The sequence below is a fragment of the Osmerus eperlanus genome, chromosome 7 (assembly GCF_963692335.1).
Source record: "Osmerus eperlanus chromosome 7, fOsmEpe2.1, whole genome shotgun sequence".
NCBI classification, from domain to species: domain Eukaryota; kingdom Metazoa; phylum Chordata; class Actinopteri; order Osmeriformes; family Osmeridae; genus Osmerus; species Osmerus eperlanus.
The window spans coordinates 21,168,725-21,183,844 of NC_085024.1; the positions used below are offsets into that span (position 1 = coordinate 21,168,725).

A 15,120-nucleotide genomic window follows, 5' to 3' on the forward strand; every position below is an offset into this window, starting at 1 on the left:
CTGTGTTGATTTTTGGAAACTTTTGGTTTTGGTTTAGGTCCATCTCATCTTTCAGACCTAATTACCTTGTCTTATCATGACAGGGTAGAAAAATGTATGGAATACAGACTAATATTGTAAGAACAACTGGGGAGAGCTGGGGTACTTCAGGAAACCTAAGGGAGTAAAAGGTGGTGTGGTCAGTGTGACTGGATGCAAGACGTGTTTGTCACTAATGGAACTGGATCTCTGTGGTTTATCAGTAGGGTACTGTCACTACAAGATCCATGGAAATGACCAAACAGACCATATTAGAGAAAGGCATTTATTGCAAAATTGTTTTAATGAACTGTAGAGACAGCAATGGAGAGACAGCAATGACACTGAACGACAACGACAGAAATGGTGTATCACTTGCATTACTTGGCACTAAAATGAATCAGAAATGTGAAAACACAAGAGGACAATGAAGGAATAAAGTAAAAAGAAGGTAGCCAACATGCTAAAAGCGAAAGAACAAAGTTGATACAGCGATTTAAGTTAAAAGACTGAAGCTGAGCTGCTATATATAGTAAGTAAAATGCAGTCAACAAAATAGTAAGGAAAAGACAGTGGCATGCTCTACAACTACAAAGGAATATTAAAGAATATACACTGAAAAGAGAGTTTGTTATTACAGAAATGAAAGTTGTTAAGGAAAGAATGAGTCAAAGTAGGAAAAGAGACGACAGACCTGTCGTCAGGGGAAATTCGAGATTAAAGCAAAGAACAAAAGGAAAGTTATATTACACAGGAAAATCAAAGTAGGAGTACAGGATTCAGAAATGAAAAAGTTCAACAGAGGGACATAATCTAATGAAAAGTAAAGATGGACACTTTTCATTTGATCAAGAAAGAAAAGATCAAACAAACACATTTGCCAAGCGGTAAGAAGATAAAGAAACTAAATTAAAGCAGAAAAAGTTCCTTTCAAGGAATGACAGTCATGCTGAGAAAGTACACAACGGGGACTTGCTGTGGACATGAAGATAAATCCTAAATAGATAACTAGAGATAAACTAGAAGAGGTTGAAAGTAGAAATAACAAAAAGTAGAAATGAAAGTAAAAGATGCCACTCAAAGATATGTTTTTAATTCTGTTCTTATTAAGGAGGTTAATAAAAAGGAGAGCAACACACAAATAAATAGATAAATGCAATGCTGCATTTCTGAATAATGGATAAAGCCAGTAGGAAAAAAGCGTTTGACAAACTACAAGTTAAAGTTTACAGATTCAGGACATAGGACAGACCTCTAAATAAAGGCAAATCACCCATTGGTTGGCATCTAATTGAATGCTATTTGATGTGTTTCATGCACAAATTCATGAAAGACAAGACGAGGTAGAAGGAAATGGATGTAGCTGCTGTGGTCCTCTGAAAGGCATTTAGGCCCAGTTCCCAAACATGGATTAAGCCTAGTCCTAAATTAAGAGAAATATTAAATGAAGATCTCCATTGAAAATGTTTTTAGACGAGGACTATATCTTAATCTATGTCTGGGAAACTGGGCCATAGTGTCTAATGTCTGTTCCTTTGAGGATGATGACAGAACATGCCGTTATAGTGAATTCTGCTGGTTTCAGTCATTAAGAAAGAGAAATGTAAGAACAGACACAGGTAGAACACACAGATAGTAAGAATCAATAAGGAGAGGAGAGAGAAGAAAAAAGGTTTTAATGAAAGTTAAACAGCAAACACTGAGAGTACAGAGATAGAAATGAAGGACAGATGAAAAGATAAACTCATAATATTTAAAGAAATTCTAATGCAATGGACCATGCCTTTTCAAACAGAGCAGAACAAGGCAGGTGACAAAGAAGACATCAGAGAAAGTAGATATGTAGGAAAGTAGATTATTTAGGATTAGACAGTGGGGTATGTGACAAAGATGGCTTGTTGAAGTAAATAAGCACTTGGTGCAACAACAAAAAAACCCTCATAGGAAGCGAAGCTGAATAAAAGAGATTGCCCCAATGTGCAGCCTACTTCTTGGCCAATCGATTTCAGAACATCATCACTGCCTAATCTTAAATCATCTAAATATACAGATATAAATGTTAGAGAAAGCACCATAGTGGCAATAGGCTCATCAGGCAGTTGATGGTTTAGAGGATATAGTGGCAGTGACTCAACATTGAGCATACAGAAAAGAGCATTAAAAAAAGATTTTGTGAAAGATTTAGCGCCAGGTATGATTCAGCTGTTTTAGCGTCAGAGGTAGATTGTTAGGAAAGCAAGTCAAATTAAAACTACACCTAAGTTCTAATTCTAAAATTTCGAAAAGATTTGGCGAGGATTATTGTGTCGGTTAACTCAGTGTCATTGCTGTGTCTCATCAGTTGTGCTCGGTTAATTCAAAATTATGACACAACCCCACACCCTTTCTTTCACAAACACACAAAACCACACACCCACATACACACACTTGTGCTACATTTATGACAAAACCAGTGACATCAAAAATAAGTATTTTAACTCTGTATAAAATGTTGCTATACAATCTGGTTCTTGAAAAATAACTAGAATTCTCCCATTGACAAAAACGTGTATCATTACCAACTTTGTTGAACTTATGTTATCAAGTCATCAAGTAACAGAATTGTCAAGAGAGCATTGTTTATAGAACGGGGGGGCAGAATCTAAATACCCTTTAACCCTGGCCACATCTCTGTGAGACAACCAATGCAAATTCAATCTAAAGTTTCTGATTAAATAACTATATACTGTATATCCTTTAAATTGGATGTATTTTCTTATAGAATAAATAGTAAAAGGGTCCATCAGTATTTACAAGTACAGTTCATTTTTTCTCAGGGGAAAAGATGTGGACAGGAATTTTCCAGAATATGATGTCATATCCTGTCCATTCTATTGTCATCGCCTGCTTCTTCTATTACAAGAGTGGCTCTGTGTCAGTGTGATCAGCCGGTCCCAGGGAATGGGGCTAGTTGGCTCAGTAAGGGGTAAAGCGGTTGTATCCTCCTCTGTACAAACTGGCCTGCAAGTGAACAGATCAGGGAACATGAGACAGGACAGCTTCTTAGTCTTTCTTAGTGTTAGTCCTCATTTGAGGGAAATGAGGACTAACACGTGATTCTCCTGATGATTGCCGATAAATACCAAGATTGTATATTTCGGAGTTGAAGGGGTCTTTAACAAATCTCACCATCGTGCCAACTCCATATGTAGTTGTGGGTCCCACAGAGTGGTGGTAGGGATCTGTGGTGGTGGCGTAGACTCTGCCATACCTGAGCCACGGGACGCAAAACAAGCAAACATTGGGTTATGTTTAGACCCCTTTTTTACTGTACTGTAATGCTTTGAAACTTTTTACTGTAGGCCTACTTTAGCGCTTTGATTGCAAGAAAGGCGCATTACAAATCAAATGTATTATTATTATTATTAAGTGGCGTGATTCAGATCAGTCAGTGTGCTGTGCAGTGTTCTGTAAGTGTTTCCTGTTCTTACCCGTCACTGTAGGTCGCTGTGGCTCCAGATGTCGCCTGTGCCACTCTGTAAGCTGCAGGATAACCCCCCTAACAAGTCCCAACAAACTCTCATCAGTGACGCGCTCAGATCATCAACATAGGATACGACTAGAAAATACTGACACGGGTAGAACGCTCTTGAAACTTACATAGACTTCAGCTCCGTAGAGTCCATCTTGGTAAACCACTCTGAAACAGACAAAAGGAACGAAGTCACGCGATTGTCCGGGGGAACCCACAGTTTCAACACAAGGACAGTCTGGATGGGTTAATATCTCACCCAGGGTAGCCGGGGACGGCGGTGGGCGTGGCTGCTGCTGCAGAGCGAATCGTATTGTAGACAGCTCGGCCCCGCCCACGCAGGGCAGAGCCGCGATAGGCCAGTGTTGGCGTTGCCATTGGGTACGGGAAACTAGCCACTGGGAGAGGAAGAGAGGGGAACAGTTTGTTGTAGAAAACAGTAGTGATCACAGACAACAGGTTGCCGTCAAGGTGAAGCATAACAAAGATCTTACTGAGACAATTAGAATAAAATAAGAAGACTTGCCAGTGTAAAGTTCAGGCGCGTACATCCCTGCCATGACAGGGTTAATCTTCCATCCAGGGGCTTCAGGAACGTAGAGTGAAGGAGAAAACAAGCATAGAAAACAGAGAAAGTCAAACCATCAGCCACCGCAGCAATCTGCAACCTCCCTCAAATGATCAAAAATGTGCCTCAAAGTATTTCGAAGTGTCTTACTTGGAACCTCCCCGTTCACAATGGGTGTTTGGGGTTTCTTGGTGACAACTCTGGCTGTAGCATTATTTACCTGAACAGAGAACACAGAATGAATAATGCCCGCAGCAGGCGAACACCGATCTGAGGTACAGACTGAAAACCCTCCCTCACCTCGATCTTCCTCCCCTCTACAATTGTTCCGTTGAGTTTTTCCCGAGCTCGATCTGCCTCCATCGCACTTTCAAAGGTGACAAACCCGAAGCCCTGTAGGATTGAAAAGGTCACAACTGTCAGTATCTACCGTCAGAAAGGATCAGGGTGCATTTTGACATGTACATTTTTGACCTGGGTGATCACTCACCTTTGAACCTCTCTCATTGAAGATGATCTCCACATCCAGAATCTTGCCGAATTGCTGAAAATGGACGGATTTACATAATGAGTTGTGTAGCGTAAACCCAGAAACCAGATGGATCATAATGATCCAACCTGGGAGTCAGGTGGCTGAGCGGTTAGGGAATCGGGCTAGTAATCTGAAGGTTGCCAGTTCGATTCCCGGCCGTGCCAAATGACGTTGTGTCCTTGGGCAAGGCACTTCACCCTACTTGCCTCTGGGGAATGTCCCTGTACTTACTGTAAATCGCTCTGGATAAGAGCGTCTGCTAAATGACTAAATGTAAATCTATGTTACAAGCGAAAAGGTCCAGTAAGTGTTTCTCTCACCCCAAACATTTGGCGTAGGTCTGGGTCTCTGAAGCGGAAGGGGATGTTGGATACATGCAGCCGTTTGGGCTGCGCCTTGCCCGAGCCCTCTTCATCGCTGCCACTCCCCGCTCCGCCCCCAGATGACACAGCCACAGTCAGAGACTGGGGGTCAGAGGTCACTTGAGCTAGGGAGTCGTCCTGACGAGGGGAAGAAGGGAGGGTTGGAGGCACAGAGCGAAAGAGAGGGGGGACAGGGAAGAAAGAAGAGAATGGGACAGTGGTGAAGGAGGAGGAAGAGGAGATCAGAAGGGGAGCATCAGAAGGGTTAGGAAAATGAGAGACAAAATGAGAAGGGAATGGAGATAAGAATGAGAAAGAATGGGGAAGAGAGAGAAACAGAGAGAATGAGATGGGATCAGAAATGAAAGGATAGATGGAGAAAGAAGAAAAATCACAAAGTAAATCCTAAGAACATAATACCATAAGTTCCAGACTTGCATTTGACCACATCTAAATTGACAATTACAATTTAGTCTTGGAGAATTACAAGAGACTGGCACTTTGATTACAACTCCCTAATCAGAATCTCTCAAAACAATGTACATGTTCATGGAAAAACTCAACTAAAAACTAAATTGGCATCAAATTGCATTAGACAAAACATGTAGATCGTTTTCATGGAATCAAGTGATCACATTCAAGTTCAAATGAGCATTCAGCACCCAGTGAGATCCCTCTCAGGCAAAAGTGAGGAGGCGTGAATAAGGCTATTTTAGTGAGGCACCTATAAATACATGCCCGTTAGAAAGTATATTTGCCAACAGATTTTAGACATCTGAAACTAAGTGAATAATGCAGGTTAAATTATTTTTCTTACCTCAGACGTGACACCACTTATACTGATGTACTTTAGAGTAAATGTATATAAGCTTCCCACATGGGAGCCTCAGACAAACTGCAGCTATCTTACTGCACATACAGAGAAGAGGCTTATACATCGACTCAAAGCCTAGGTCGCTCTGGTAATCTTCATTAAAATATAATAATAATTCAAATAACCTACAATTTTTACAAACATACTACAGTGTAATTGAAATGCCCCCATGCAAACCCATATACAGTATAGTAATGTGCGACCAAACCAAAACATATCCCAAAATGCACCACGATGCCAGTGTGTGTTGGTCAACCTAACTTCTGCAAAGCCACAAAAGGTTACATAGTATTTAAAAAAAAAGGTATTAAATTATTCAAGAACAAAAGAAAGAAGAAGAAAAATACAAGTGAGTTTGAGGAAAGAAGGAGCAATATGACAGGAAAACAAATAGCAAAAGTGAAAAATGAGCAAGAGGGAAAAGTATCTTGAAACTACAAAAATATGTTAATGCAATTCAAAATACAGATCCCCGTATGCAGAGTTGAAAACACAGGTGTAAGCAATACAATAGTGAGAGGCTTAGAGAGAAAGTGCAAAACGTCATCAGAGCAGCACAAAACGAAAAGTAAAAAATAAATTCTAAGTAGGAAATGAAAAAGACTTGCATAAATAGCTTGAGTGGGTTGGTAGGAATGGGGAGGCATTGGGAGGGGGGGGGGGGTAGAAGTAAAACTAGAACATTCTAAAAGGTCAGTCTGGGGTCAAGGTGCTGCTTGTTTTCTGCCAAAGGTTAAGGGGTCATTATTCAAGATTCCGAGGGGGCGTGTATTAATAAGTGGGGTGGAAACAGAAGGGTACTAGAGACACGTTCACCCCAGGAAACTCCACACACACACACGCACACGCACACACACACGCACACAGTGGGGGTGGGGGTGGGGAGGGGTGGAAGAAAAGGAGTTGAGTTGGGTGGTGGTATCATGTCACGATGCAAAATGTGGGGGGGGGTTTTGAACCTGGGAGATATTTCGGAGGGGGGGGGCACATCCCGTCAGCCTTGACCCCTGACCCCCCCTCCACGGCGACGTCACAGGAGGGACCGAGTAAGTCAGAGGCTCTAGTGATGGAATATATAAACACCAAGGGCCGTAAAACACCAGTTGTGAGAGAGGAAGAAATGTGCTGAGTCAAGGACATGTCCAGTAGTGTCAGATCACAGCAGGGTTTCTACTCGTGCATTCACTAGCGACACTGTGGTAACAGCTAGTGACACTGTGGTAACAGATCTGGTATTACACAAACACAATCTAAATCACACTTATTGTCTTTATAGAAAATAACCCGTGCTCTCCAACTCTGACAATTAAAGGATCGTTGAATAAAAGACATTTACATATCTTAATCTTTCTGTAGCATCTCATTTGTTACTCCTAATGATTTACACCCCACCCTAAACCAACATTTACAACAGATGTGCCTAAAAAAATATTATATAATAGTTCACCTTTATTATATCTCTCATCCTGTATGTACTGAACTTAAATACATGCACTACTTGTTAATTTGCTCACTTTGCAATTTTACATTTGGTCAAATCACAAAAACGTCTTCCTTCATCATAATAGATTGAAAACTTCAATGATCAATGATGTCAAAATATAGAGCATATTTAAGAATCACCTGTCAAATGAGACAGAGAGAGAGAGAGAGAGAGAGAGAGAGAGAGAGAGAGAGAGAGAGAGAGAGAGAGAGAGAGAGAGAGAGAGAGAGAGAGAGAGAGAGAGAGAGAGAGAGAGAGAGAGATCCCTTGCCAGCTGCCTACGGTATCTGATCTCTACTTGGTGTCAAACATATTTCCCTACATGGGCACCGCAGTGAGGTGTGGACCTAAGTATAGAGACAGCCCGGTACTGTGAGTCCATGTTTCTGTCCAACACAGGACAACATGACATTCATGAGTAAATTGATCTAGCTTCAGTTCATTGATATAAAGTCTATGATTTAATGTGGATAATTGTCCTTATTTTTGGTGTTCAATCATGTTTAATCTAAATGTCCATTCATTGTGTATTTATTCTAGAATTCCAGAGAATTCTATATTACCACGCCAACATCTTTGCAACCAATCAAAAAATTCTTACCGCGCTATTGGCTGCCAGTGTCTCCGCCCCCTCATGTTGCGGGCCCTGATAGACTCTGAGCTGGTGGTGTTCTTGGTACTCTGCTCCTGGGTGGGCGCCACCAAAGTCCAGAGGAGGGAGTCTGCCTGTGGGTGTGGGAGGAGCTTGTCCTGGAGGAGGATAGGAGGGAGGCGGGGCATAGACCTGGGGCAGGGAGGGGTCACCACCGCCCAGACCAGCCTCCTGGGCTGGCCCGCCCTGCGATGGGGAAGAGAGGAAGGCATCACTTAGTCAGTAGGAAGCCTGGGAGTCAGGTGGCTGAGCGGTTAGAGAATCGGGCTAGTAATCAGAAGGTCGCTGGTTCGATTCCCAGCTGTGTCAAATGATGTTGTGTCCTTGGGCAAGGCACTTACTTGTCTCGGGGGAATGTCCCTGTACTTACTGTAAGTCGCTCGGGATAAGAGTGTCGACTAAATGTAAATGTAAGCTTATGATGACCTCATCACGCTGTGATACATACTCTGTCTTAAACATGTTACCTGCCCACATGATGAAATCCAATCTGATTCCTGTTATAGCAATCTGATATTTGACCATTGGTTACATTTAGTCTTTTTTTTTTTGCAGACGCTCTTATCCAGAGCGACTTACAGTAAGTACAGGGACATTCCCCCTTTACAACGTACCACCTGAAAGCTTCTGAATCAAATTACTACTTCCACTAAAACGACTTAAGGAAAGAATTTGAAGTATTCATAATCCGATAGCCTAATAAAATTTAGACTTACTCTATTCTACAGAAAACAGAGAGGATGGGAAGAGCACTGATTATAATTGCATGCAAACATTGTCCATCCCATAATGAGGTTGCTAAGGAACATCTCAAACAAATCAAGAATTTACTATTCAAAAATCTTCTTGAATGTGGCCTAAAGCCATTTTCAAATATCTTATTTAGTACGTATGAGAAAAGACATGCAAAAAGTTACACAAAAGTGATGTTTCAAATTCATGTCAACACTGCTCAAAAATTGTTGTGAGACTCTACACAACTTCACCTCATTTAAAACTAACGGCTTTTTCAACTTAAATCAATCTTTGTCAATTTACCACCCGAAAACACAAATGAAAACACAGGAAAAGCTGAATTGACCAGATCATAGAAGAGTACAGACACATCAGAAGGAATTTGAGAGATGTCTTACCCCCTTGTCGAATTCCTCGTGCTCTGATGCATTGTCCAACAACTGCCGCATGTTTTAATGCCAGCAATCTGCCCGCCCACCATACCATAAGTTATACTCATCCACCAATCAAATCAAAGGAGTGCTTAAACGAGGGGGTCTGAAGTGTTGTATGCCAGCTGTGGTCATCTGTACCTGTCAATCACCTTATAACCCACCCTGCAAACATACACACACTCCCACGCATATACCTATCAAGAGCTATTCCTACGGGAAGGTAGCTACCTTGAATCATCAATTCAATCGATTCAAAACACTCAATTAATAACTTAAATGTTGTCAGTCTAATAAAGGTAACCTCTGAAAAATCCCTCTGAGATGTGAGGATATCTACGAATCGTCCTTTGTTCTAAACATGTGAAGCATGATGTTTCCAGTTGTCTTTCAGCAAACGCTTTGTTGTTTGACATTTGTAAAGCGGACAGTACTCAAGGATAGGCTGTACTGTAACACGAGCTAACTAATTAACTGTTCCACATTTCCTCTTTGTCTCTCCATCAGCTGTTTCACTCATAGGGGTGCGAAGGAGTAAAGATAGATGAACGAACAGGTTCTGAGGAGCTTAAGAGGTTCAGTCTGATTAGAATCCAAAATCAAAGCTGCTGAAAGCCAGATTGTCTAGGTAGGTGACGCTACGAGTTGATGGATATTGTATACCCCTCATGCCAAAGTTAGCTACCTATGCTTGACTCTTTGGCCCCCATGTTACCCTAATTTCATGGCGATGTGAGAAATAAAATGTTCAGTGACGAAGCAGAACATGTTGCCCAGTTCGTTTCTCGTGAAATCTGTTCTGTATGCAGCAGTTGCTAGTTTCTATGAGCAACAAGAAGAGTGCGAAACCCGTTGGCGTTGGCGGTGAATGCTAGGCCTACAGTGCCCGTGGGACCAATGCTAGAACAGTGCCCGAACGCATGGGCCTAATTATATTTATATTTATTTGTTGCAAACAACTTCATAGGAAACACTACGTCCCTGTTCCTGATATAAACGCCTGGCTAATTTCCACTTCATACGTTGCCCTGTTCTCAAGATAACACAGAGATCCCTGAATTTATAGTTCGATGTTGAACACAAACAATAGAACACAAGACAGTATAATCGGTATAACACAACAGCATCCATGTTAGCGCAAATGGTTGGTTTGCGTGATCAGAATAGAGTATCTCTTCCAGGGTTGGCACACACACTAAATACCACGTCTTCTTTTAGCTTCCACAAGGCTTCTCTGACTATGATGTTGTGGCACACGGGAGCAACTGGAACATGGCATAGAACATGTCAACACTGACTCGCTTGCATGTATTGTGCCCACGCTCCACCACCCAACAAGCAATATTGACCTTCCCAAAGTCACTCCATACAAGGAGGAGGTTTCAAGAGAGGTGATAATGGAATCTATTTGATACTTTTGACATCCCCCCCTCCACCTCCCTCTCTCCATCTCCTTCACAGTCTCGTGAATGACCTATACAGTGTCCCTGTGTCAGCGAACAAATGTACAGTATCTCTCCATGTGTCTCCTCCTAGCAGTCTTTTTTTTGATCGCCATTTGTTCGTCTGTGTTCCTCCTCCCCCTCTTCAGCTGTCAGCCCTCAGGGTCAAAGGTCAACGACTCTGAGCCAGGTTCTGGCGGGGACAGCTGCCCGTGGATTTACACCCCAGCGACAGGAACCACAGATGTGGCCTTTTAGTGTGTCAGCGACTGCAGTGAACACAAACTTTTGGACACACACAACAAACCCCCCCCCCCCCCCACACACACACACACACACACACACTTAAAAATACAGAATGTGTCCCTGATGTTATCTCTATCACACACCAAACTATTGGTTTCTTTATCTGCAGAAGATAGCTAAGCAGTCTCTCGCTATTTGGAGCACAGCTAAATATACAGTGTTACACACTAGAGACATGGTTGATAGATTCCAGACACATTGCATCTGTAGTGCTATTCCCTAACGATTTTGCTGAGGGTCCTGTTGTGTACACACACTCACACACTATCTGTTGGCATAAATAACACCGGGAGACCGAACTAAAGACACTTGTGTCCTTGCAATAAAACGAATTGGATCTTCCATCTTCTTGCAACCCTAACACTATCAAGTTTGCTATTGTACAAGGTCAGGCCCAGTAACTTCCTTTATCTGGTTTGTATCTAAAATACAGGCCTTTTTTGGAATTACGCAATATATTATGTTGCCTTACTATTCTGTGCGACATTTCAGTCCACATTAGTCACAGTACACTCATTTAAGGATTGTTTGTCATTATTGGTCATGGGGTGGTAGAACCCTGGTTGAGGGTAATTAACAGTCTATGACTCTATGAGCCTATGGGTTCATTGAGACAGAAATACAAAAGAAATGCTTTCTTTTTTTTCAATGGCCAGATGTCAAGTTGTAAAGAAAGTGAAAGGTGACAAGCGGGAGGTGCAGAGTGAGAAGGGAGTTTACCTGTACTAAGCTGGGGTAGCCTTGTGGGTAGACAGGCAGTCCATAAGGCTGAAGAATCACAGTAGGAGAGGAGAGCATAGCGCATAGCCCGGAAATGAGAAGAGAGGGAGAAATGGGGAGATAGGAGGAAAAAGAGGAGTGAAGCGGGGTGAAGTATTATAAACGAGGGTAAAAAAAAAGCGAGGCAATAAGAAAAAAAAGAGGATAAAATAGAATCCGAGTAGAGTTTATAGAAGATCCAGATGGATGAGACAGGTGAAGAATTCTCACGAATCAACCGCTAAACTCTTAGTTTATGAAAAACAAACACAATCTCCTTGAACGGAACGACAGTCAACCTGCCCAAGGAGGAAGACAGGATACAGCAAGGTGACAGAGAAAAGCAGAGAACTTGCGTGTGTCTGTCAGTTGGTCAATATGACAGACAGAAGCACATGTGAAGGGTTCTGTTTCGGGCAGTTAAAAATAGCCCCCCTCCCCCCAAGCTTTTCTCTGGCCCTCTATCTCATGCATGCTGTCTACCGTTTCTGGTTTGTTTTCTAAGGGATATATTCACTGCTAAAACTTCAAACTACAGTCTGGCTAATTTCATGTAGCCTAAATCAGATGTTTTATTTCCTCCAGGAACATTTATTTCATACAGGAACACTTATTGAGGGACTTGTTACACTTGTTGGTTAGTTGTAACTGATTTAACTACTTGTACTCGCTGTGAATTATATTATTGTTGCTTGCTTTCCTACAGGTACACTCTTGCACTTTTGAGGTTCATGTTGTTTAATTGTAATTTGTTTAACTACATGCTCTTATGTTTCTTCCCATTGGCTCTTATTTGCTTTTCACAATGTATGCTTCATGTTTTGGGGCTATCTCGTTGTTTATGATCATTGACCTATGCACTTTTGTAAAGCTCTCTCTTCGAATTCGCTTTGGATAAAAGTGTCTGCCAAATGAATAAATGTAATGTAATGTAAACCTCCACAGCACTGTAGAGTCCGAGACCGGTGGTTCGTAGAAGTTCGGACACAAAAAATACAATAAAAAAGAGACACAACAATGTGTTTTGCATTGCAGCTCTAAATCTTAAACGTGTTTCAGTACTCTGATCACTTTTTTGAGCACAGTTACAAACTCTGCCACGACTCGATTCATTCACCCCAGACCAGCAGAGGGAGATAAATATCGCACGTCACTCAGGAATCGTGTCGTACACTACAACATGATGGGAAATGTAGTTCGCAGGATTTCAATAAATTCTTGGGAAAGCTGTTTCTACTTCCTCTTTACTGCACGAGCCTGAGGAAGACAGGTAATTTAGACCCACGTCTTATCTTTATTGAAAAAGGCAATAGGATTGACTTTCGCTTCATGAAAACTGAAATATGCGGGTTACATGTGAATATACTTTAACAAATTAGCCCAAAGTTCCTCCAACGCTAGTCCTTATATTTCACGTTTATTCGCCATGTGCTTAGCGCTAGTAGCGCATTGGGGGAATGCGGAGCAGCGGCTTGCTAGCAAGCTAACTAGCCGGCAATCTGTCTGCATTATTGTGCCGTATGCTTTGATCTTGGCATAGTTTTTACTAACAATTTGTATGGTAGTTGATGACTGTAGGATATGTGAATGTAGGATACGTGGATAGTTAAAGTAGACTACTGGAAAAAGGAAATCTTGCAAATAGTAGCTGGGTTAGCTAGGTTGCTACCAAGACATCAGACATTGATTGAAATAGTCTCTGGTTAGTGTGCATGGAAAAACCTTTTTTTTTTTCCCATTTCTTGGTTCAGGCACTTCTGATCCACCATGCCCGTTGCCAGGAGTTGGGTCTGTCGCAAGACATACGTCACCCCCCGTCGTCCTTTCGAGAAGTCTCGTCTCGACCAGGAGCTCAAGCTTATTGGTAAGAACTTTTAAGCGGTCAAGATTTAGACTAACTATGCCAAATGCGCCGTAAACCCGTAATGATTGGCGGTGGTTTGGTTATTCAGTAGGTCTAACGTACATTTGTAATTCCTACCTTTCAGGGGAGTATGGTTTGAGGAACAAGCGTGAGGTGTGGAGGGTCAAATTCACCCTGGCCAAGATCCGCAAGGCCGCCAGAGAGCTGCTCACTCTGGACGAGAAGGACCCCAAGCGTCTGTTTGAAGGTACTTGTCCTCGCGCTAGTATTTTACCGCATAACTGTTGGCCGATGATTTTAATGAATTTTCAGATTTCTCGTGGTGTCAAGAATTCCTCGTCAATGAGGCCATTTAGCATAGCCAGTGTAAACGTCCTTAATCTCCATTTTGGGCTCGTTTTGTACAACGTTTACATTTGAAGACCATTTGTCTCAGGTAATGCCCTTCTGAGGCGTCTGGTGAGGATTGGTGTGCTGGATGAGGGCAAGATGAAGCTCGATTACATCCTGGGCCTGAAAGTCGAGGACTTCTTGGAGAGGAGGCTGCAGACACAGGTGTTCAAGCTGGGGCTAGCCAAGAGCATCCACCACGCCCGCGTGCTGATCCGCCAGAGGCACATTCGGTATGTATCAGGGCTTCGCTACCTAGTTTACCCTGCTGGGCAGAAGGGGGTAAACGAATAGTGTCAATTTCCAAACTGACACTGCAGAAGACTCACGAGTTGCCGTCTCGATTCTTACTCTTTCATCAGAGGGCCACCGAGTCTTATCGCTCCTCGCTGAGCGCGGTTTTAACATTTCAACAAGGTCAATTCGGTTTCTTACCGTATACCTTGTCAGTGAGCTCTGCCCAGAGCCAATCCTGCCAGCTGAGGGGGCACATTCTCTGCCACCGTGGCGTGATGGCTGACAGGTACAGTATGGGGGATTGCACCTCGGGCAGTGGTTATTGCTTACCACTCCAAGGAATTTTTGTTGCTTTGCAAGAATAGCAGGCCGATGATTTAACTGAATATTCAGACTTTAATGTGGTGTCAAGAATTCCTCGTCAATGAGGCCTGTAATAAACCTGATTTAATTTGGAACTAGAACATTTGGTGGACCCATCCAATTTAAAATTGGCTAGCATTTAAGGAAACAAGTTATAGGTCAACTAGACCACTTAATTTTTTTATTTTCTCTTCAGTGTCCGCAAGCAGGTGGTCAACATCCCCTCGTTCGTGGTCCGCCTGGACAGCCAGAAGCACATCGACTTCTCCCTGCGCTCTCCATATGGGGGGGGTCGCCCCGGGCGCGTCAAGAGAAAGAATGCCAAGAAGGGCCAGGGTGGAGCTGGAGGAGCTGATGACGAAGAGGAGGATTAAAATGGGAATGTCGTCCTGGAAGTATTGGCTGTCTGAGGCTTCCTGATGTCCCTGTTTTTTTTCAATAAAGTTTTTGGTTTGACCAACCTCTTCTGATTGAATTTTATTTAATGCCTTACTGGGTGGATGACTAGATGGGGTGGGGGGAATACAAACGCATAGGTCAGGATTTTAAATGGAAGTGTTTCACTGAATCCTGAGACTGGAGTTGAGGGGTTT

General features: G+C 42.5%; 2 protein-coding genes across 4 annotated transcripts in view; one reads left to right on the forward strand and one right to left on the reverse strand.

The window, feature by feature from the left end:
- rps9 (ribosomal protein S9) overlaps positions 1-14,987 on the forward strand; it is a 36,243-nt gene extending 21,256 nt beyond the window's left edge. The window contains exons 1-6 of one of the 3 annotated variants that reach the window (XR_009930787.1): positions 12,834-12,943; positions 13,425-13,537; positions 13,662-13,784; positions 13,974-14,160; positions 14,290-14,450; positions 14,724-14,885. Coding sequence is in view for 2 of the 3 variants with exons in the window: in XM_062465915.1 (XP_062321899.1) it covers positions 13,441-13,537; positions 13,662-13,784; positions 13,974-14,160; positions 14,724-14,901 (585 nt within the window). In the remaining variant the exon portion in view is untranslated. Of the gene's footprint in view, positions 1-12,833; positions 12,944-13,424; positions 13,538-13,661; positions 13,785-13,973; positions 14,161-14,289; positions 14,451-14,723 lie in introns of those variants that run through there. The other 2 variants (XM_062465914.1, XM_062465915.1) reach the window with 2 other exon arrangements.
- Positions 1,678-12,045, reverse strand: rbfox1l (RNA binding fox-1 homolog 1, like). The gene is made up of 12 exons (XM_062465864.1): positions 11,635-12,045; positions 7,950-8,186; positions 4,950-5,129; positions 4,588-4,641; positions 4,398-4,490; positions 4,248-4,317; positions 4,056-4,115; positions 3,789-3,927; positions 3,658-3,697; positions 3,489-3,556; positions 3,187-3,268; positions 1,678-3,018 (listed from the first exon to the last, which is right to left on the reverse strand). The coding sequence occupies exons 1-12, from the start codon at positions 11,710-11,712 to the stop codon at positions 2,974-2,976; spliced, it is 1,146 nt and encodes a 381-aa protein (XP_062321848.1). The 5' UTR covers positions 11,713-12,045; the 3' UTR covers positions 1,678-2,973.
- Positions 14,988-15,120: the final 133 nt, after the last annotated feature.

Excerpts from the sequence above, each read along its gene's own strand:
- rbfox1l (XM_062465864.1), bottom strand. The coding sequence starts at position 11,712 with ATGCTCTCCTCTCCTACTGTGATTCTTCAGCCTTATGGACTGCCTGTC. Across the intron at positions 5,130-7,949 it reads CACTGGCAGCCAATAGCGCG|GACGACTCCCTAGCTCAAGT; the intron begins GTAAGAATTTTT and ends TCCCCTCGTCAG. Across the intron at positions 3,019-3,186 it reads CATATGGAGTTGGCACGATG|GCCAGTTTGTACAGAGGAGG; the intron begins GTGAGATTTGTT and ends GTTCACTTGCAG.